Source organism: Leptonychotes weddellii, chromosome 16 (assembly GCF_054177405.1).
Source record: "Leptonychotes weddellii isolate Sample4059 chromosome 16, ASM5417740v2, whole genome shotgun sequence".
NCBI classification, from domain to species: Eukaryota; Metazoa; Chordata; class Mammalia; order Carnivora; family Phocidae; genus Leptonychotes; species Leptonychotes weddellii.
The window spans coordinates 37,029,666-37,052,974 of NC_138384.1; the positions used below are offsets into that span (position 1 = coordinate 37,029,666).

Sequence of the window (23,309 nt, forward strand, 5' to 3'; positions counted from 1 at the left end):
CCTGATAATCCCCTAAAGGAAAGTAACCTTGCAATAACCAACCCACTTTTGTATAATTTCCTTGCTCCTTTTCTCTTCTAGCCATGAAAGTCTTTCATTTGGTACAGCTCCTCAGAGCTTTTTTATCTCCTAGACTGAATGCTGCCCAATTCGAATCGAGTTTTGCTCAAACAAAAATTTTTAAATATGCCTCAGTTTATCTTTTAACACTCTCTAGAAAAGCTTTGCTTTAGAATCCTTACTTATAGCTACGGGAATGCTTGTTTTCCCATCTCTTGACCACACGGAATGTTGCACTTTTTTGTTTGCTGGCTTCATAAGTGAAAATGATTTCAGTACTATTTTACATTTCTTTCTTTAAATTTTATGTTTATTGATCATATTCATTTTCTTTGTGAGTGCCTGTTCACATCCTTGGCCTATATTTGTTGTTTGGGTGGTATTTGTTTTGTTGTTAATTTGTAAGAGCTCTTTACATACAGGGGCATCTGTTTTCTAACCTGTAAGCCTTGGCTGCGAGTTCAAACCCCAGGCTAAAAGGTGGCCCTTAGGTTTCCTAAAGCCAGACAGCGGTTCTTTGCGCGTGAAAAACACGACCGGCTGGAGTACGGCGGGAGGTGTGAGAGCTCCTTCGCGCAAAGCCCAGCCTAGACCCAAGCAGCTCACTCCACAGGTCCCGGGCGTAGCCCGCTCGGCGCCAATCGGCGGCCGCAGTGCGCAGGAACGGAAGATGGGCCGCCCTTCCCCCACCTGCTTCCGGCCGCGGCTCAGTTCTCGCGCCTCCGCCTCCGCCGCGGCTCGTGGTCGTCCCGCCATGGCACTGTCGCGGGGACTGCCCCGGGAGCTGGCCGAGGCCGTGGCCGGGGGCCGGGTGCTGGTGGTGGGCGCGGGTGGCATCGGCTGCGAGCTCCTCAAGAACCTTGTGCTCACCGGCTTCTCCCACATCGACCTGGTGAGGGCCAGGCGTGCGCGCGGGCTGAATGGCGGGCCGTATTGCCGGGGCCGGGGGCTCGGGCTCCGGAGGTCGGGACCAGAGTTGAGGTGGCGGGGGTGGTGGCAGCAGGCCTGGAAGTCCGGGGGTCGTGGGTGCCTGCGGAGAGGGCGCTCTTCGGCGGGGCCGGAGCGGGCCTCCCTGCACGCCCGGTCCGCTCGGGACGCCAGAGAGGCCGCGGGCCGGGGTCTTCCGGGCGTCGCGCCGCGCGGCCGCCCCCTGCCTCCCTGGCAGCGCCAATTTGTGGCGGCTCTAGGCTGTGGGAGCGGCCTCGTGTCTTTTCGGTTCAGAGCAGTTCCCCAGCTTTAGTGGGAGGCGGAGGTGATTGTTTGAGTCTCGTGGATGTTGTGACTTCATTTTGGCGGTCTCCCTTAACTCAGAAATACTGGTCCAGAGCAGAGGGTGGCGGTAATAGGAGCCAGTACATACTGAGCGCTTGTCCCGAGCCCGGCGCAGTTCTGAGCGGTTAACTTGCATTAACACATCTAATCTTCGCTACCTCCGTAAGGTTGCAAACGCCATTTTCATCCCTTTTTTTAACAGATGAGAAGAAAAGTGAGATTTAGAAGGGTTTTAGTAACTTACTTGGGTCACGAAGCAAGTGGCAGGACTCTTTTGGGACTTGCGCTCCTCTCTCGTTACAGTCTGCGTGACTGTCATTATCTCCGTAGACACACTCGCTTATGTCGTTAAAGATGTTGGTGAAGATTTTAACTTTTGCACTCACGTAGAGTGGCAGTAATTTTAAATTATTTATATTAAACTTTTTAGAGATTGGGGATGTTAGGAATTTGGATGTGAGTTTAAATTGTCTTAAGGTGTGGTGGAAGCACGGAATGGAAAAAGTAGAAGTAGCAGACTGAACTAATAAATGAGTGACTGGAGGGAAAAGAATTTACACATTTTTTCTTTGGCTGTTAAAAGGTTAGTCTTCCCATCCAGTTCTGTACTGCAGATCCAGATACGATTGTGCTTTAGCTGGTAACTACTGCTGCATGTTTAAAGAACCGTTTTGTAATAGACAAGACCGTGGATTGGGCACCTGAAAAATGCTCATTCTTTTTTATTTGATTTAATTTTTGTAATAAATGTGGAAAGTACAAATAGAAAATGATTAGGTGGTTATATAATGATTTTCAGAAATTATAACCCAAACTGTTAAGCTGTTTCACGATTAGAACGTTTGATTACTCTTCATATAAATTTATTGAAATGGAATGAAAGTCTTTAAGTCATTATTATTTTCTTCCCTTATGTTTATTTAAGCAGCAATTAGATAAAACTTAAAACTTAAGTGACACATTTTTAACCTCGTGTAGACATTTCCTTTAACAGCCCTTAGGTTAATAATAATTGTAAATGGAGTTGTGTGTAGATGAAGACTTTGAACTAAAGCAGCAAACATTCAGTAACTCTGCCAAGTATCATTTAAGAAAAGAAGTCACAGTTAAATCTAACATACTCGATTTGAAAGAGTAATTAATTAGATTGATAGATAAATGAATTATATATTTATTTTCAACAGACATATAATTTTATGGCATCTAAGGAATTTCCAAACATACTTTCCAGAATGATTAAACAAACAAAAAGATGTGTCCTTTCTAAAATATTTTTGAGAAAGTTATCTCTGAAATTAAATCCCAAGTTCTTTAAAATATGTGTTAAATTATTTTTATCAGTTTAATAATTTTGCTATTACTGGTTGAAAATGAAAAGCATTTTCTCTGCTAATGTAACAAATAGCAAAAGTTTTGGTTTATGGATGCTGAGGATAGTGATCTTGCTCAAACATACCAGAAAATTTGTGATTTATCTGGAGTTTATGCACTTGTAGATTGATCTGGATACTATCGATGTCAGCAACCTCAACAGGCAGTTTTTGTTTCAAAAGAAACATGTTGGAAGATCAAAGGCCCAGGTAACATTTTTCTTATATACTATTTCTATTTATTCATTAATATTTCTGCACTTTGATGGATCTTCTCTTTCTGTTATCAGATTAATTGGGACTTTTCAGTAGGAGGGAGTATATGGGGGAAGCCACCTCTTTTTACTTGAGAGATTGTGAAGAATAAAGATGTAAAGGACTACACCCTCCTGTTTGGTCTGCTGAGGAAGTAGACGTGCTCTACCCAATCCAGTAAATGGTGTCCCCTTCATATTTAAATTTCTGATTGTTTGCTTAGGATGAGCATTGTTCCAGTGTTCCCCAGAGGTTGACTGCTGTATTTGAGGGCAAGAGAAACTACAGCCTAGGCTCTTGTTACACTTTTTCTAAAAGGGTGGCCTTCCCTGAGGTTCTAGTCACCTTGACCTTTCGTTAGTTCCTTGAGTGTTCCATCTTGATTCAGGGATTGACTGATTGATTGATTTTAAAGATTTTATTTATTTGACAGAGAGAGAGACAGCGAGAGAGGGAACACAAGCAAGGAGAGTGGGAGAGGGAGAAGCAGGCTTCCCGCTGAGCAGGGAGCCCGATGTGGGGCTCGATCCCAGGACTCTGGGATCATGACCTGAGCTGAAGGCAGACGCTTAACGACTGAGCCACCCAGGCGCCCCTTGATTCAGTGTTTTAAAACATCTTTTCACTTCGCTTTTCTCCCAACCTTTTTGGCAAACTCCCACTGTTTTCTCGTTTTTAGTTTTCAAATTTTGGCTTTATTCTCTAGGGATACACTCTGACTAAACCTCGTAGACTAAGTCAGACCTTCCTCTCCTAACAACTTCTACTTTTTCTTTAAAATTTTTTTACTTATTTAAGTAATCTCTCTACCCAATGCGGGGCTCGAACTCACAACCCTGAGATCAAGAGTAGCCTGTTCTGACTGAGCCAGCCAGGCGCCCTATAGCTTCTACTTTTTCTATAGCTTCTACTTTTTCTAGGTATCATTTATCATAGCTTGTAGTTCTGTTTATCAACATTGATCAGTGTCACCTTGGCTCACCAAGTGCTTCATGCAGATCTGGCACATAGAAGATACTCAGTAAATGTTGAATGAATGAACAAATCACACTTAGTTACTGCATTTTATGTTTTTGTTGAAGCTTGCCATTCATGTAGATGTGTATAAGGGAAGGGGCCAATTCTCCTGTTATTTTATAAATATGTGTATAGCTTAATCTTAATGAAATTTTGTCACATTTTTATATTTCTTTAGTTTTTAATATAAATAGGATATGTAAGTAGGTGAAATGGCAGTGTTGTGTGCCATAAACTTGACATAGAGAGAGAAATGTTGTAGCTATTTAGTAAATTAGTAATTTACTGTTGTTTGTTTTTCCAGGTTGCTAAAGAAAGTGTACTGCAGTTTTACCCAAAAGCTAATATCATAGCCTACCATGACAGCATCATGAAGTATGTTCTAATTATTATGTTGCAAAATTGTGTTTGTTGTCAATTAAACTTCGAAAGCGTTAGGTATTTTTAGTAGCCAGATACAGGAGTTTGAAGTCATTCTGGTTTTTAAAAATGATTTTTCTATCCTAACTATAAAGAACAAACTGATGGTTATCAGAGGGGAGGTTGGTGGGGAGTGGGTAAAATATGTGATGGGGATTAAGGAGGGCACTTGTGATGAGTACCAGGTGTTGTATGTAAGTCTTGAATCACTACATAACTAATATTATACTGTATGTTAATTACCTGAAATTTAAATTAAAACTTAGAAAAGAAAAAATGATTTTTCTAGAAAAATTAAAATGTGGTAGCTTGTGCCCAAGTTGAGTTTTATTAACAGTTTATATATATGATTTAAATGAGTTAGATAAGAGGAAATAAGAGGTAAGATATTTTAATACTTTAAATAAATAAGTTATTTGGAAACATAAAAGGTCTTATAGTTTTGTTTTTTTGTTTTTTGTTTTTTTTTAAAGATTTATTTATTTGTATGACAGAGACACAGTGAAAGAGGCAACACAAGCAGGGGGGAGTGGGAGAGGGAGAAGCAGGCTTCCTGCAGAGCAGGGAGCCCGATGTGGGCCCCGATCCCAGGACCCTGGGATCATGACCTGAGCCGAAGGCAGCCGGCTAACCGACTGAGCCACCCAGGTGCCCCTATAGTTTTTTTTTTTTTTGTTTTAAAGATTTTATTTATTTATTTGAGACAGAGAGAATGAGAGACAGAGAGCATGAGAGGGAGGAGGGTCAGAGGGAGAAGCAGGCTCCCCGCCGAGCAGGGAGCCCGATGCGGGACTCGATCCCGGGACTCCAGGATCATGACCTGAGCCGAAGGCAGTCGCTCAACCAACTGAGCCACCCAGGCGCCCCGCCCCTATAGTTTTGTTTTAAATACAGATACACTTAAACTATGAAAAATCCTTGTATGTGATGATTCAGACTTCTAAATATATTGCTCTCATTCTGACTGATTTCAGTTCTGGTCTTTTTCAGTTTAAAAGGTTCCTTCCCAAAATAATTTGTTTATTTGGACTATGACTTTTGTAATATAACACTAGGAATTGTGACGGGACCATAGTTTTCACCATACATAAATATGCTCTGATCTCAGTAAAGATAGAGTAAATATGTAATTTTGGAAGTGTTGGAACAAAGGAACCCTGGGTCTAAATTATCCTTTATAGTTGTTGCCTAACTTACAAGTAAGTGGTATTAGAAATAATTACTTCTTGTTTGAGGTCTGGAATTAGAGAAAGTCTTACACTTTCTCAGGAAATCTGTATCCAGTTTTTTTAATTTCTGGATGTTTGCTCTGCAAACCTTCCTGTAGCTCCATAACCCCCTTACCCTGCATTGCTTTCCCAGTGCTGCTAAAAGCGGGGACCCTAGAGGCCTGAACCTTGCCTGATCCTGACCATGTGAGGTGAAGCCAGAGGCCAGGCAGATCCTGGGAATGTGTTCTTTATATGTTCCCAGGCTGCCCGGAGAAGGCCTGGTGGGACTGGTGAAGTCATGCCATCTTTCTGCCAGTTTGAGATCGTGCTCTTAGGCCCCAGATTGCTGACCAAAAAGGATGTTAAGTCACAGGGATTAAGGGGAAATTATTTCTTTGAAATCTGCTATGGTGTTTCGAAAAAGTCAAACCTATTATATGATACATAACCCTAATATCAGTTATTTTTGCACTGTTACTTTAGTATGTTTTTTAGGACCCTGTATTCTGCTGTGAAGATCAGGTATAAGGCCAGTTGTTTTGGTGACGTTTTGTTTTGTTTTGTTTTGTAGCCCTGACTATAATGTGGAATTTTTCCGACAATTTATATTGGTTATGAATGCTTTAGATAACAGAGGTGAGATTATTTTAATACATTTAATTCCTAAGTATTTCCCTTCCCCCGTAACAAGGCTGTTTCCACAGCCTTTTAGTGTTTAAAGTATTTCCTTATGAGTTACATCTAGAGAGCAGTAAGGTTAGGTTTAAAATTTGCCAGTTGGTTGTAATTTTAACTAGAACTGGTTTCAGGCAGGAATTTAGCTATCACATACTCTGCTGTTCTAGCAAAACGTGTGAACATAGAAGTTGTTAAAATCGCTAAAGAGGGTGACTACATATGGTATGTGGGTGTGTGCTTGTTTCAGAGTATCCCATCACTTAAGCACAGTGTGACTTCCTTCATTTACATGGAGATCTAAGAAATATCTGTGCCTGTATCTCACATCTCAAGACCAGTTAAGTCAGACTCTCTGAATGGCGCCTGAGCATATTTTTTCCAAGTTTCCCATGTGATTCTAAAGTGCGATCGGGGCTGTAAAACCACTGTTTCAAGACCGGGGCAAGAGGATGTCAAAGTTAGTATAGATGCCATGGATCTTGAATTATTTTAGGTATAGGTGGGTGCCGTAAGAGAACAGGCTGGATTCTATTTAGATGTACATATTTTAGACCATTTAAGCTTTCCACAATAGGGGGTAATGTTTCTTATAATCAAGTGCTGCATAGCCAGTCATTGTTCTACATGTAAAACAACATTTGTGGAGTGGTTTGTAACCATTTTGAGCTTGAAATACCAAAGAAAAAACACAAAGTAGCATGAGGAAAGGTCAGAAAGACTTTTTTTTTTTTTAAGATTTTATTTGAGAGAGAGTGTGCTCCTGAGTGAAGGGGGAGGAGCTGAGAAAGAGAGAGAGAATCTCAAGCTGACCCTGTGCTGAGCATGGAGCCCAACACAGAGCCTAATCCCGTGACCCTGAGAACCTGAGCCGAAATCAAGAGTTGGGTACTCAACTGGCTGAGCTACCCAGGCATCCCTGAATGACTTTTAACTAGACTCCTCTTTATTCCCCTTGCCTTAAACTGCCTTAGTAGTTCCAAGTTGATATTCTCCATTCTCCATTCATTTCCATGTGTTACCTGATAATTTTATTAGAATAATAGTAAGGATTCAGAACATACTGAAACAATGTTTTAGCCAAGATTAATAGAGTAGGCACACAGCAACAGAAGAGAAAGGTGACACTTTAGAATCCAAAAATTATTTATAGGTGTGCTTTTCCTGGAGTAAATTTGTGATATAAATTCCTTACGTTTGGAATTTTGCTAGTGAATGTCTCTTTAAGTGTAACCGTTTTATTACACTGGTCATAGCTATAAGAAAATTACATAACAAATTAAAAAAAATAGTTTGGGTAAATGTTATCCTAATTAAAGTAACTAATTTTTCCCCCCATAAACTCCTGCTAACTAGTATTTTTCTTCCAGCTGCCCGCAACCATGTTAATAGGATGTGTCTGGCAGCTGATGTTCCTCTTATTGAGAGTGGAACTGCTGGTTACCTTGGGCAAGTAACTACCATCAAAAAGGTAAAGTAAGTTTTTACTTCCCAAATATTTATTTGGGACCTTAAGGAGGGAAGAAGTAAACTTTGGATTTATATGATATGGGCTGGTCACCATCCAAGATGTAGGGATTTTTGTGCTCTGATAAAACTTAGATACTATAAAGGTAATACAAAGAATATAGGCAGAGATTTTTCTAGCTCTGTGCTACTTTGCTTCTGTAGCTTATATATTAGACTGGTAAGCTTAATGACATTGCCTTTTAAAATACTTTGTAGCTATAAAACTACCTGTGATGCCATAGTTGGTGTATGATAAAACTGCCTTCTCCAAAGTTACTTTTTATCTGAAGTCTGGACTTCAAAGATCTGAAGAGTACTTTGAAAATATTTGTTGTATTTGTGAAATATTTCAGACATTTAGAGAAAACTAGAGATTAATAGAGCAAATAAATACCTGTGGACTCATAACCCAGTTTTATAAAATCCAGCATTGTGATCTTTTTTCTTTTAGTTCTTTTAGGAAATTAAACATAGATACATTTGAAGAGTAATTTTGCAGGTTTTGAAACCAGAATTCGAATTACCACTTAAAATTTGCTACTTTTGTCCATTATTTGGCAGTTTACCCATGTTGGAAATTGTGGCTCTGCTTCTTTTGTTTTAGCTGATAAATACTCTTGGACACTTATTTAGTATCCTTTTACAAAGATTTGTAAATATCAGTGTGTATTAAATTTAGTTAAATCAGTGGAGCCCTTCAGGGTCTGTTTATAGGTCACAGCAGTCGTTCTCTTATCCACTGTGATTTGAGGGATGGCTGCTTGTCATATGGCTGCCCCCAAGAAGGTTTATTGAAAGGACACCAGAAATGGTATTATGGAGAAAATCCTGGATCTGCTGTCATTTATATTAAAACAATATTTGCAGGTTTTGGTTCGTTAACCTGATCCTAAGGTACTAGTACGTATTAATACTGAGGTTGAGAATTGCTGAAATGAGGAATGTTCATTTGATGGTTTTGAAAGATTGTCTGAGGTGCCATAGACTTCTCTCAAGGACTCCTTACATTGCAAATTAAAATGTAACCCTAGCTCAACAAAATGAAAAGTATTTTGTTTGGTAATATCTAGGATTTTTCTGTGTATCTAGGTGGTTCTTGAAATTATTAATTACTTTTAGTTTTCTTAATTTTTAGGAGATTATAAGGTAAGGCTATGAATAATATTTAAATAACTGAGGTCCACACCTTTGAGAGATAATTGGTTAGAAAGCTGTTCGTCTTTCTAGTAGTTTTTCTTTTGTTTAGTGTGATTAAGATAAACTTCTTGTATTTGATATTCAGGTGCAGTGTGGCTTTTTGTTTTTGATTTTGTTTTTGGCTTGTTTTAAGTGTTGTTTACTGGGCCGGAGTCAGAGGAATCCTGGCTTAGACTTAGCTGTGACTGATTGATTCAGTTGACTTTTGTTACAGTTCCTTGTTTGTAAAGTAAGGATTTTGGAGTCACTGATATTTTAAAATTTTCTTGACAGTATAAAACCCAGTTAGAATGTAGATGAATGAATATTTATGATGATTACTTTATGATGTTGAGAAACTACCATCATGGGATAAATACTTTTCTCGTATTCTGACTTTGCAGGGTGTAACTGAGTGTTATGAATGTCATCCCAAACCTACCCAGAGAACTTTCCCTGGCTGTACAATTCGTAACACCCCTTCTGAACCTATTCATTGCATCGTTTGGGCAAAATATTTGTTCAAGTAAGAGTATATATATTTCTGGGTGTATTTTCAGTACTGACGATGGGAAATGGGGTCATTTTTATTTTTATATCTCAGATTGTATTTATGAGGAATATTCTTTTAAATATGGCAAAGAGACGCTCCGTTAACTTTCTTGTTACTTCTTGTGCTGAATTCAGCCAATATTGCATGCGTGTCCGTTATATACCATGGACTATTTAGGAAGCCTGATATTGGAGACAGGCATATAACTAAATGAATACAAGTCTGTGTATTTGGAATTATAAAAAACATACTTAGAAGTAATTCATTGGTTAAAAAAGAAATCATGGAAGTTAAAAATACTTTTTAATGATAATGAAAATACTGCATGTGAAACTTGGATGCATTGAATGTGGCAGTTGGAAGAAAAGTTCTAGGCTTACACACATGAAGAGAGATGAACATTAATGAGCTAAGGACCCAACTTAAATTAGAAAAAGGATAAACTCCAAGGAAATTAGTGGGAAGGATGTAATTGAGGTAAGAGGAAAAAAATACTTTGTGAGTTCAATCATGAAAAGGAGAGAGAAATAAATGGGGAATGTAATCTCAGCACAGATTTAAATGATAGTAAAGAACAAAAGGATGATAATAAAAAGACCATGCCTGTATACAGAAATTTTTAATGATCTGGATAAAATTTTTTTTTTTTTTTTTAGTTAGAGAGCGCGGGGTGGGGGGGGGGAGAATCTCAGGCAGACTCCCTGCTGAGTGTGGACCCAGATAAGGGGCTCGATCTCATGATTCATGAAATCACAACCTGAACCAAAACCCAAAGGGGGATCCTTAACTGACTGTGCCACTCAGGTGCTCCTGGATAAATTCATTTTGAAAAAAAACTTAAAAAAAAAAACAGACTCAAAAAGAAATAAGAAAGCCTGAACAGTACTATACCTTAGGGGAATTTAATAAGTGGTTTGAATTCTGAATAATGCACCAAACCTATCTGAATTTACTGGTGATTTCCACTGAACTTGCAAGTACTATATCGTTATAATGTTAAGTAAATTGTCCCAGAGACATTTTTTAAAACCTGAATACTTCTCAGTTTGCATTATGGGGCTATCATGTTTTTGATAACAAAACCATTTAAGGCCATTACAGAATAAAAGGAGAATTTCAAGACTTTTTTTTTTTTTTTTTTTTTATTTGAGAGAGAGCGTGGGGAGGGGCAGAGGGAGAGTGGGAGAGAAGCAGATTCCCCATGGTGCACAGAGTCGGACAGGCTCAGTCTCATGACTCTGAGATTACAACCCTGAGCCGAAATCAAGAGTTGGACGTTTAACTGACTGAACCACCGAGGCACCCCTCATGACAAATATTCTTGTTCTTGTTCTTCTTCTTTTTTTATATATATTTTATTTATTTGTCAGGGAGAGAGAGAGAGCACAAGCAGGGATAGTGGCAGGGAGAGGGAGAAGAGCAAGGAGCCGGATGTGGGACTTGATCCCAGGACCCTGGGATCACGACCCAAGCTGAAGGCAGACGCCTAACCGACTACACCACCCAGCCATCCCAAAAATTCTTAATAAAATAAGAACATTTTATCAACCTGGTAAAAGATACCTTTTACAAACTTATAGCAAACATTGGTTTTCTTTATTTTTTGATTAAGGTATAATGTGTATGCACTCAGAAAAGTACACATATAATGGTATAACAATGAAATTTCATAAAAAATATACTTTGTAAGCATTATTTGGCAAACATTTTTTTCTTTTTAACAGACTTTACTTGTTAGAACAGTTTCAAATTTACAGAAATAATGAGAAGATAATACAGAGTTCCCTTTTAACATTGTTAGTATGATACATATGCAGCGATTAATGAACCACTATTGATACCATATTTAACTGAAGTCCATAGTTTATTCAGAAAGTCCTTTGTTTTTACCCAGTGTCCCTTTTCTGTTCCATGATACCACATTACCATTAGTTGTCTGTCATGTCTCTTTAGGCCTCCTTTGGCTGTGATAGTTTCTCAGACTTTACTCCTTTTTGATGACCTGATAATTTTGAGAGTGCTGGTCAGGTAGGATGGCCCACTATGGGAAATTTTTTTTGATGTTAACACTGTTATTATGAGCTATTGGGAGGGAAATCATAGAGGTAGATAAATTGCCATTTTCATCACATCGTATGAAGAGTAAATATGTTACTGACATGATTTATAACTGTTAATGTTGGCCTTGATCACTTAACTAAGGTAGTGTTTGTCAGGTTTCTCCATTGTAAAGTTACTCTCCTCATCCCCCCTTCTCTATTGTACCGTACACTTTGGAGGGAAGTCACTGTGTGCAGCCCACACCTAAGGAATGGGAGCTGTGTTCTGTTTCCTTGAGGGCAGAGGTATCTACATAAATTAGAGTTCTTCTGCCTAGAAGGTTTGTCTTTTCTCACCCATCTATTGATTTATTCATCATTTATATCAGTCTGCATTCATGTTGAATATATTTTATATTTCGGGTTAAGTCCAGTAGTATATTTTGTTGCTCAGATTGTTCTAGCTTTGGCCACTGGGAGCTCTTTCTGTTAGCTCTGTGCTCTTAGACATACTGCCATCAATGTGAGTGGGGGTGTTTGGGGAGCAGTTCCTTGCTTTCTGGTACTAGATGTTCCAGGCTCATTATGTTATTTCCTGCCGTAGAATTAGACCTTTCTCCAAGGCGCCCTGGTTCCTTTTTTTTTTTTTTTTTAAAGATTTTATTTATTTATTTATTTGATAGAATGAGAGAGAGAGAGAGCATGAGATGGGGGAGGGTCAGAGGGAGAAGCAGACTCCCCGCTGAGCAGGGAGCCTGATGCGGGACTCGATCCCGGGACTCCAGGATCATGACCTGAGCCGAAGGCAGTCGCTTAACCAACTGAGCCACCCAGGCGCCCAGCCCTGGTTCCTTTTTTTGAAGAATGGCATTAGAAACCAAGATCTGAATGCTTGGCATGCTATTAGTTGTTGTATCTTTGAGGCCCTTTTAGCCAACGGAGCAAATATATATCTATGCTAATCTGTATATATACACAAATTTATAAACATTTCTGTATATTAAGGTAAATATGAATTCATACTGGTGTCTCCAGCTCTCATCCATTACTACAGGGATCGTTCTAGCTTCCTCCCCTTGATTATCTGTACAGTCTCACTCCAGCAGTCAGAAATTTCCACTATTTGCCAACCATATACTTAATATAAGCATTATTTTTTAAATTTTTAAAAAAGTTTTATTTATTTGAGAGAGAGTGTGCACACAAGTGGGGGTGAGGGGCAGAGGGAGAAGCAGACCTCCACTGAGCCTGACACAGGGCTCGATCCCAGGACCCTGGGATCACGACCCGAGCTGAAGGCAGACACCCAACCAACTGAGCCACCCAGGCGCACCAATACAAGCATTATTTTTAATGATGAAAGTTACAAATCATCCCCTTTGAAATCAGAGTTGACATGAGGATGCCCATTATTGTTGCTTCTACTTGATGTTGTAATGAAGTTCCTAGCCCATACAATAAGACAAAAAGGAAATCCAGGAGAAGAGTTGAGAAAAAAAGAAACAAAACTGTTGTTTGTATACAATATAGTTACCTGCATAAAAAACTCCAAAGAATCTATAGATAAATTATTAGAAATAATGACAGTTTAGCAGCATGGCCAACTAAAAGATTACATTTCTATATGCAGCATCACGCAGTTAAAAAATATAAAAATGGATAACTCACTATAAAATTGTATAATTAAATATTAAAGATACCTAAAAATAAAGCATCTAAAAGCATGAAGTACTCTCAGGTACTTATAAATCTTGATTTATAAGACCCAATATGGAAAATTATAGTAACCATTGGAACATAAAAAGAAGGATAAAATAAGAGGAAAGAATGTATTTGTGGATTGGAAGTCAATATTGTGTGTGTGTCATTTGTCTTCAAGTTGATCTATAGATTCAAATGCAGTTCCAATCAAAATCTCATCAGGGTTTGTACTGGAACTCGTTCAGCTATTATAAAATTTATAGAATAAGGCTTAAACATTCCTGGAAAGGAGTAGGTTGAGGTGACTTGTTCTAATAGATGTCAAGGTTTAATATAAGCTAAAAGTAACTTACAGTGTGTTGCTGGTACAGAGATAGAAACACAGACCATTGGGACAATGCAGAGCTCATGACCAAGGTTGCATACGAGATCCCAGATGAAAGAAGGGATTAAATAAAAGGTAGGACAATTCATTATCAATGTGGAAAAAACTTACATTCTCTACTTTAAAGAATATATAAAAATTAAGTCCAGGTGGATTAAGTATTTAGATGTTAACAGAAAAAAACTTTCTAGGGGCGCCTAGGTGGCTCAGTTTGTTAGGCGTCTGCCTTCAGCTCAGGTCATGATCCCAGGTTCCTGGGATCGAGTCCTGCGTCAGGCTCTCTGCTCGGGTGGGAAGCCTGCTTCTCCCTCTCCCACTCCCCCTGCTTGTGTTCCCTCTCCCACTGTCTCTCTCTCTGTCAAATAAATAATAAAAAAAAAAAAATCTTAAAAAAAAAAAATCTTTCTAATATAGAGGAAAATCTTTAGGGAACAATGTCTCAAGACACAAAGTGCTAACCGTAAAGGAAAGGATTGATTCATTGAAATTAATTAAATATCTCTTGTCAAAAGACATGAGAAAATATTTGCAACATAAAGTCAACTAAAAATTATGATCTTAGAATATATTCCTGTGATCAAGAAATAGGCAACGTGACAAAATAATATGAACAGGCATTTTTTCACTTAAAGAGAAACCCACATAGGCAGTAAGCAAATGAAGATATGTTTAACTTCATGACTAACATGGAAAATTAATAAAATCACAAGATACTATTTTATACTCAGTAGTTTGGTAAAATGTTAAGTCTGGAGAGGAAGTGAATCGATAGGAACTCTTACATGCCATTGGGGTGAAAATTGATACAGTGACTTTGGGAAACAAGTGGACATTTTCTTGTAGAGTATATCAGGAGTTTTGAGAAACTTTGAGATGATAGCTTTTCCTTTTTTTTTTAACTGCAAAGGATTCCTTTGAAAAGATAGCTTTCTTGTAAGTCCAGTACTTGAGGAAAGGTGGAACATTATGTTCCTGTAAGTGTTATTAAATAGTTTTTAGGATAACTGGATTAACAGAGGAGAATTCCTGCTTAATATATTGTTTCTGAAGACCTTTTAGTAGTAAAGAGATACAGTACCATGAAAAAAACATCTTACTCACTGCTTATTCTTACACCTAGATCAGTGCCCAGCATGTAGCAGATGTGTAATAATGTTTTTCTAATAGCTAGCTGCAGGCGTATTTCACAAGTATCATTCTGGCATTAGAATGGTATCCAAGTAAAATGTAAAAGCTGCTCACCTGTGTCTTGATCAAAGATTTTAACATAGGAATTTGCAGAACCTAGATGATAGGAATGAATATAGATTTACTAAAATTTAGCCTGCCAATTGTTTATTCCTCATTCCTCCTATAGATTTGGAATATTCTAAGTTAGTTGTTTTGAGGGGAAGTAGGAAAAGTAAATATTTGTTCACAATATTTTGTTGAACATAAATATTTATTACTCTTATTATAGCCAGTTGTTTGGGGAAGAAGATGCTGATCAAGAAGTATCCCCTGACAGAGCTGACCCTGAAGCTTCCTGTGAGTAGATTGGGATATGTTCTCTTATATAATGAGGACTGCCTTTATTTTGCTATCTTAATATTGATAGCATAAGAGGAGAAAAAAATAATTGCTGTTTTGTGTTAGACAGTATATTATGTGTTTAAGATGGATTATTTCATCTTTAAAACAATGTTTTAAAAAAAGAGTAGTCCCATTTACTGGTGAAGACAAGATGCAGAAATGTCACAAATGTAGTAAATAGAGCAGAGAGTTGTTTCCAGATCTGATTACAGGTCCATATTTTGAACTCTTCTACATGTGGCCTTAAGAAACTGAGGTAGGAAAAGATGCTAATGAGCATATTATTTTTCTTTCTCTTTGAGGTCAGAATGTGTCATGTGCAGATGACTTCCACAAATGACTCTTTTTTTCCCCCAAAGGTAGATGAGAGCTTAGTTCTACATTTATTATAGCTGAGAATAAAATGGTGTTCATTTTATAGGGGAACCAATGGAAGCTGAAGCCAGAGCCAGAGCATCTAACGAAGATGGTGACATTAAACGTATTTCCACTAAGGAATGGGCTAAATCAACTGGATATGATCCGGTTAAACTTTTTACCAAGGTTAGATTTACTTCCTTCATAATTATGGATAGATTTATTATTCTGTTTGTTTTAAAATAGTACATGAAATATATGCTTTTTATGCTTAATGTTCTCTTAATAAGTTGATTGATATCATCAGGATAAGCAGGTTTTGGAATTTTAAAGATTATTTATTTGAAAGAGAGTGAGAGAGCGAGCATGAGTAGGGGGAGGGGGAGAAGCAGACTCCCCTGCTGAATAGGGGAGCCTGATGTGGGGCTCGATCCCAGGACTCTGGGATCATGACCTCAACCGAAGGCAGTCGCTTAACCAACAGCCGTGCAGGCACCCCTAGGTTTTGTAATTTTAGCACTAATGATAAATCAGTATACCATCTTCATAGAAATTAAAATAGAGAGGCTCACTTACACTCTTGGTTGGCTTTCCTTCCCTCACTTACACTGAACTTCTTGATTTTCCTTTTAACTGATCTTTGGTTCCTGCTGTTTTTCATCTTCTCTTATATCCCTTTCCTGCTCAAATCTCTTGGGAATCTGACATGTACTTAATTACTCTTGAATCCCTAATCCTCTCGTTCTTGGTCAGATCCCTCTTCATTAGTATATATTATTTGCCTGCTGAATATTTCTAGAGAAATCCACAAGATTGTTTTAATTGGCTCTATCTAATTTATAGGCCAGCTAGGTATTCATGTCTATGTTTAAAAGTCTTTTTACTGCTTTTGCCTTCACTCCCTAGCAGGTTTATCATAATAGATACTTGAAGATTTCTCAGCTTTTCTTGAACTGCCTAATACACTCCTACCAGATGGGCAGATGACCTTAAGGATTTATTAACAGGTTTGAAGCCATTGGACAGATGTCAAGAGAAGGTCGCACTTTGTGCGTACTTTTTCCCCCCTGCTATTTGAGAGAAATCTCTAAGTAAAGGTTAATTCTTCTACTTTTCCTTTCCCCTTGTACCGTTGTCTTTTTTTTTTTTTTAAGTAAGCTCCATGCTGAATGGGGGCTTGAACTCAAAACTGAGACTGAGAATCACATGCTCTACTGACTGAACCAGCCAGGTGCCCCCTGTACCTTTTAAGATTTTTTCTTTATCACTGTATTTTGCTAGTTTAATTACAGTATGTTTTGGTGTGGGTCTGCTTTTGTTGATTTTGATGGGAGTTCTCTGTGTCCCCTGGATCTCTGAGTATCTGTTTCCTTCCCCAGATAAGGGAAGTTTTCAACTATTACTTTAAATAAATTTTTTGCCCCCCTTTCTCTCCTTCTGGGACTCCTATAATAGGGAATGTTAGTTATGTCTGGTGGAGTCACTGAGTTCCCTAAGTCTATCCTCATTTTGCATAATGCCTTTTTTCTCTTGTTCAGCTTGATTACTTTCCATCACTCTCTTCTAGGTCACTAATTCATTCCTTTGCTTCTTCCATCCTGCTGTTCATTCCATCAAGTGTTTTCATTTTTTTGTGGTTGTTCCTGAAGATTTTCTCTGATCCTTTTTTGTCTTTCTTTCATGGCTTGATTTTCTTTAGTAACACATTTGGATTTCTTTCTCATTATTCTTTGCATATTTATTAGTGGTTTTGCCATTAGATTTGTATATAATCTCTTCTGCATATAGCAGTCTCTGTTAAGTTGATGGTGGTTTTAAGTTTGAACCCATTTTTTTTTTTTTAATTATTTAATTGACAGAGAGAGATACAGTGTGAGAGGGAACACAAGCAGGGGGAGTGGGAGAGGGAGAAGCAGGCTTCCGGCCGAGCAGGGAGCCCCATGTGGTGCTCGATCCCAGGACCCTGGGATCATGACCTGAGCTGAAGGCAGTCGCTTAACCAACTGAGCTACCCAGGCGCCCCTGAACCCATTCTTTATGCCTTTTCTCCACACCTTTTAGATATATGTTGTTATACTTTATATCCTTTTATTTTGTGAGTTCCTTGGCTGACTTTTTACAGAAATATTCATTCTTACTGCTTTTGTGTTTCCTTTCATACTGCCACTTCTGGTCTCCTTTCCACTCAAGGAGTCCCCTTTAATATTTCTTGCAGGGCTGGTTTAATGGTCATGAACTTTTTTTTTTGTTTGGGAAAGTCTTTATCTCCTATTCCGAATAATAGCTTTGCTGGATAAAGTATTCTTGGCCACAGGTTTTTCCCATTCAGCACTTTGAATATATCATGTCACTCCCTTCTGGCTTGAAAAGTTTCTGCTGAAAAATCTGCTAGCCATAAGGGGTTTGTTTCCCTTGTAAGTTACTGTCTTTTGTCTTGCTGCTTTTAAATTTTTTTCTTTATCACCGTATTTTGCCAATTTAATTTTATACCTTAGTTTTCAAACAGTGTTTTTTCTCTGCCCCGCATCTTGATCTTTCCTGGCTTCTGTCTGCTTTCCAACATGCATAGGTCCTACGCAAATGGCCTACTACTCCCTCCAGTTTATGTTTCCTCTCCTTTTCCTCAGTGCAAGAGATATCATAGGTTGATTCTTAAACCTGTTGCATTTATTTCCTTGTTATAGACTTTTCTTTAGAAAATCAATTTTGGTTATGCTTAAAATGTACTTAATTCCATTATGGATAGTGACAGTATTTTCCAGACTTGTGTCCGTATACCTATTCCCATTCCAGTTTGAGCAGTGTTGAATGCCAACATAATCTCAAGTACATCTCCAGTCTGTTCAGTAGGTAACTAAGCATCTGCTGTGTGCTGGTCACCACTCTGATAGGAGATACAGCAGTGAATAAGATGGAAAATAGGGTCCCAGCTCTTTGTAGGTAACTCATAGTTGAGAGGGAAAGTCAGACATTGAACAAGTAATATCAAAATCAGAGTGTTATGACATTAAGATCAGATGCATTAGAACCCTTTAAGACTAAGTTGACTTAACATTGTTATTAGACAGTGTTATTAGACCCAGTATGAGGTTTCAAAAGAGGCTTTCCAGAGGAAGTGACATTTCAACCCAAGACTTTAAAGAATTGGGCTGGGGATATGAATGCTACATGTACACAGAAGGTCTCAGGTCGGAAAACTGAAATAATTCTCATTAAAGGGGAGACTGGGAAGAGGAATCGAAACATAAGCTGAGGCTGCATCAGGCAAGACTTCCTAGATCATGACAAGGATGCTATACCAAGGCAATGGGAATCCATTAAAAGGTGGTCTGTAGGATCGGATATAGAGGGTATGCTGTGCACCATTCTAGGACCTGATATTCCTATTGTAATCAATATGGGACAGTACCTTTTGAAGTTGTACAGTGCTAGAATAATCTGCAGTACAACCTATCTGCATTCCCAGTGGAGGGTGGAGAAAAAGTAGATTTAACAAGACTTAGGATGTTTAGGGCACCTGGGTAGCTCAGTTGATTAAGTGTCCAGCTTTTTTTTTTTTTTTTTTTAAGATTTTATTTATTTGACAGAATAAGCAGGGGTAGCTGCAGGCTGAGGGAGAGGGAGAAGCAGACTCCTGCTGAGCAAGGAGCCCAACGCAGGGCTCGATCCCAGGATCCTGGGATCATGACCTGGGCCGAAGGCAGCTTCTTAACCAACTGAGCCACCCAGGCGCCTCAAGTGTCCAACCCTTGATTTTGGCTCAGGTCATGATCTCAGGGTTGTAAGACTGAGCCCCACGTTGGGCTCCATGCTCAGCAGGGAGTCTGCTTAAGATTCGATCCCCACTCCCCCACCCCTGCTCATGCTATCTTTCTCTGAAATAAGTAAATAAAATCTTTTTGTAAAAAAATAAAAGACTAGGTTGTTCAAAGTGAGGAACAGTGAAGAATCAGGAATGATACTTGGTTTCCTGCTGGGCAGCAGAATGAACAAGGTGCCATTCTCTGAGGTAGGTAAGGTGGGAAGCAGGTGTGTTGTGTAGGGCTTAGAGGATGAGATAAGGTGATAGAATCAATTTGAGATTCCTCTGGAATATTAGAGTAAGGGCAGGTAATTCTAAAGGCAAGCAGAGAGGTTTAGACTGGGATTTGTAGGCCTAAGAGAAAAGAGCATGAAGATGGTTTAGTACCATCTTAGAACTCTGAGGGATTCCCAGTATTTAATAATTGGATAAAGGGTATGGAGCTTGTGCATGGAAAACCATGCTAATTCCCCATTGCCTGGGAGGCTTTTCAGCCAAGTGCTTAAGGTCCTCTATAAAATGTGTCTAACCAGTTTTGTTACCCAAGTCATACTGAACTTATTTCCTTGCCTATGCACCCATTTCAGATGTTACCATCTCCTTGAACTTTCCTTATTCCTCAGAACAAAATTCCTGCTAGTACTCAAAGCTGTGTGATTCTCACACTAAATTTGTATTCTAACTATTTGTATATTTGGCTGGTTTTCCAAAGATTTAAGAATGCTTCATAAATACTGATTGAATTGAATATATTTTGATAGAAATAGTTCTGAATTTTTGGGGTGCCTGGGTGGCTCAGTTGGTTAAGAAGCCAACTCTTGATTTCGGCTCAAGTCATGATCTCGGGGTCACGGGATTGAGCCCTGCGTTGGGCACTGGGCTCATGGGTGAATCTGCTTGAGATTCTCTCTCTCCCTCTGCCCTCTTCCCCCATGCTCACTCTCACTCTCTTTCTCTCTAAAATAAATAGGGGCGCCTGGGTGGCTCAGTCATTAAAGCATCTGCCTTCGGCTCAGGTCATGGTCCCGGGGTCCTGGGATCGGGCCCCGCATTGGGCTCCCTGCTCGGCGGGAGGCCTGCTTCTCCCTCTCCCGCTCCCCCTGCTTGTGTTCTCTCTAGCTGTGTCTCTCTCTGTCAAGTAAATAAATAAAATCTTTAAAAAAAAAATTTTTTTTTAATTAAATAAAAATCTTTTTTAAAAAGAAATGGTTCTGAATTTTTTTATTAAGCCAATTTTAAGTTCATAGCTGATACATAAAATAAATGTATTGGCTAAATCAACTGACAGTAGAAAATACAGCTGAGGAAAAAATAAATATAATAAAATCATCTGAAATTCTACCACAGGATAGTGCCATTCATGTGATAGTCTCTCAGGCTATATATAATACTGCTTACAACATGATTTTATTTTGTTTTGTTTTTGAGAGAAAGGCGTGTATGTGAGTGGGAGGAGAAGGAGAGAGAGAATCTTAAGCAGGCTCCATGTCCAGCACAGAGCTTTACTTGGGGCTCGATCTCATGACCCTGAGATCATGACCTGAGCCGAAATCATGAGTCGGACATGACTGAGCCACATGGGCACCCCATAACATTTTTGAAAAAGAAATTGTTTTGCTTTTGGGCTTTTGGGGGGCCAGACCACATTTCAAAGATGTTACAGGTGATTAAATTCTGGTTTTGAGCACTGTACTTTTAAAATGTATGCTTGGGGTGCCTGGGTGGCTCAGTCAGTTAAACATCTGCTTTCGGCTCAGGTCATGATCCCAGGATCCTGGGATCAAGTCCCGCATCGGGCTCCCTGCTCCTTGGGGAGCCTGCTTCTGCCTCTGCCTCTCTCTCTCTCTCTCATGAATAAATAAATATTAAAAAAAAAAAAATCTGCCTTCAGCTCAGGTCATGATCCCAGAGTCCTAGAATCGAGCCCTGTGTCAGGCTCCCTGCTCTGGGGAGTCTGCTTCTCCCTCTGCCCCTCCTCCCTGCTCATGCTCTCTCTCTCATCTTCTCTGTGTCTCAGATAAATAAATAAAATCTTTAAAAAATAAAATGTTTCTGCTTTATTGCTATTATACCCATGAACTTGGAGATATTGCTAACTGGTATCTCTAGGCTCAGTGATTTAATTCAATTCTTATGGAACTGGTGTATGTTTATTTAACTTCTTGATTGGCATGATTTTGCTTCAGATCGATCTTTGGAACTTTAGGTATGCTTGGGGGAGGTGACTTAGCGGGGCAGGGGCCGTGAGCACTATTCACAGTTCTTTACTTTTTTTCTCAGCATTTCTGCTTTCACTGTTTCAAATGCAGACGTTCTGTATAAATATTTTTATAAAAGGTTTACGTTTTGTGGGTTTTTCTTTTGGAAATTGTGCATCTGCTGGTATAGGACATATCTTTAAATCAGAAGATTTTATGGTGTAATATTTATAGTAAATCAATGAAATTTTGTTATATTTTATCAGCATAGGGACTATAGGATTTGTGGGATTTTATCTTTGTTTTTTAATTTTTTTTTAAGCTTTTTAAAGATGATATCCGGTATCTGTTGACAATGGACAAACTGTGGCGGAAAAGGAAACCTCCGGTTCCATTGGACTGGGCTGAAGTACAAAGTCAAGGTAAAGAATACATTTTATGGGGTGCCCGGGTGGCTTTGTTGGAAGAGCATGTGGCTCTTGACCCTCAGGGTCGTGAGTTCAAGCCCAACATTAGGTGTAGGTATTACTTAAATAAATAAACTTAAATACATTTTAGTCTTTGGGATACCTAAATTGGAAATTCTCTCACTTAAAATCTTTAAATAACCCTGAATTTCATGGTAAGAAATTCAGTTTAGAAACATATGAAGAAGGAAGATGGCTGGAAATCTTGTCACCTAGAGAAATAGCCACTATTAACATTTAGGGAATGAATGTCTTGGTAGTCAACTCTGTGCACAGAAATAAAGGGCAGGGTGCCTGGGTGGCTCAGTTGGTTAAGCGACTGCCTTCGGTCATGATCCTGGAGTCCCTGGATCGAGTCCCGCATCGGGCTCCCTGCTCGGCAGGGAGTCTGCTTCTCCCTCTGACCCTCCCCCTCTCGTGCTCTCTCTATCTCATTCTCTCTCTCAAATAAATAAATAAAAAAATCTTTTAAAAAAAAAAAAAAAAGAAAGGCCAGTTGTTTATGTGCTTTACATAAATGGAATCATACACATTTATATATTGTTACTTGCTCTTTCCAGTCAGTATTATTTAACTAGTCCCTTATTGGTTAACCTTTGTTTCATATTTTCCCTCAGATAGTGTTGTGATAAGAATACATGCACATCTTTGTACCTTTGTGTGATTATCTCTTTAGGATTTAATTTAGGGACATACTTATAATTTTAAATGTGAGAAAAACTATTGTAGTAGTGACTTCTTCCTTATCCTACCACCCCTTCCACACATTATGTCTATGCCTTAGATAAGTTGCATTACGATTAATGTATGCACTGCAGTGATTAGCACATTGAAACTTAAAGGGTCCCAGGAGATTTGGGTGTCAGTTGGGAGCAGTTCTCTACAGTAATATTTGTCTTTACGGACTAAATTTTTTTTTTTAAAGATTTTATTTATTTATTTGACAGAGAGAGACACAGCGAGAGAGGGAACACAAGCAGGGGGAGTGGGAGAGGGAAGAAGCAGGCTTCCCGTGGAGCAGGGAGCCCGATGTGGGGCTCGATACCAGGACCCTGGGATCATGACCTGAGCCGAAGGCAGACGCTTAACGACTGAGCCACCCAGGCGCCCCCGGACTAAATTTTTTTTTAAATTTTATTTTATTATGTTAATCACCATACATTACATCATTCGTTTTTGCTATAGTGTTCTATGATTCATTGTTTGCATATAACACCCAGTGCTCCATTCAGTACGTGCCCTCTTTAATACCCATCACCAGGCTAACCCA

At 38.9% G+C, this 23,309-nt stretch overlaps 1 protein-coding gene across 3 annotated transcripts in view; it reads left to right on the plus strand.

Annotated features, from left to right (window-relative positions):
• The first annotated feature begins 746 nt into the window (after nt 1-746).
• The window catches only part of UBA2 (ubiquitin like modifier activating enzyme 2), a 41,476-nt gene continuing 18,913 nt past the window's right edge, over nt 747-23,309 (plus strand). The window contains exons 1-10 of one of the 3 annotated variants that reach the window (XM_081807487.1): nt 747-952; nt 2,829-2,912; nt 4,279-4,349; nt 6,177-6,241; nt 7,651-7,751; nt 9,370-9,491; nt 11,472-11,546; nt 15,103-15,170; nt 15,637-15,758; nt 21,895-21,994. In XM_081807487.1, coding sequence (XP_081663613.1) covers nt 815-952; nt 2,829-2,912; nt 4,279-4,349; nt 6,177-6,241; nt 7,651-7,751; nt 9,370-9,491; nt 11,472-11,546; nt 15,103-15,170; nt 15,637-15,758; nt 21,895-21,994 — 946 coding nt within the window. In that variant the 5' untranslated portion in view covers nt 747-814. The remainder of the gene's footprint in view (nt 953-2,828; nt 2,913-4,278; nt 4,350-6,176; nt 6,242-7,650; nt 7,752-9,369; nt 9,492-11,471; nt 11,547-15,102; nt 15,171-15,636; nt 15,759-21,894; nt 21,995-23,309) is intronic. The other 2 variants (XM_081807485.1, XM_081807486.1) reach the window with 2 other exon arrangements.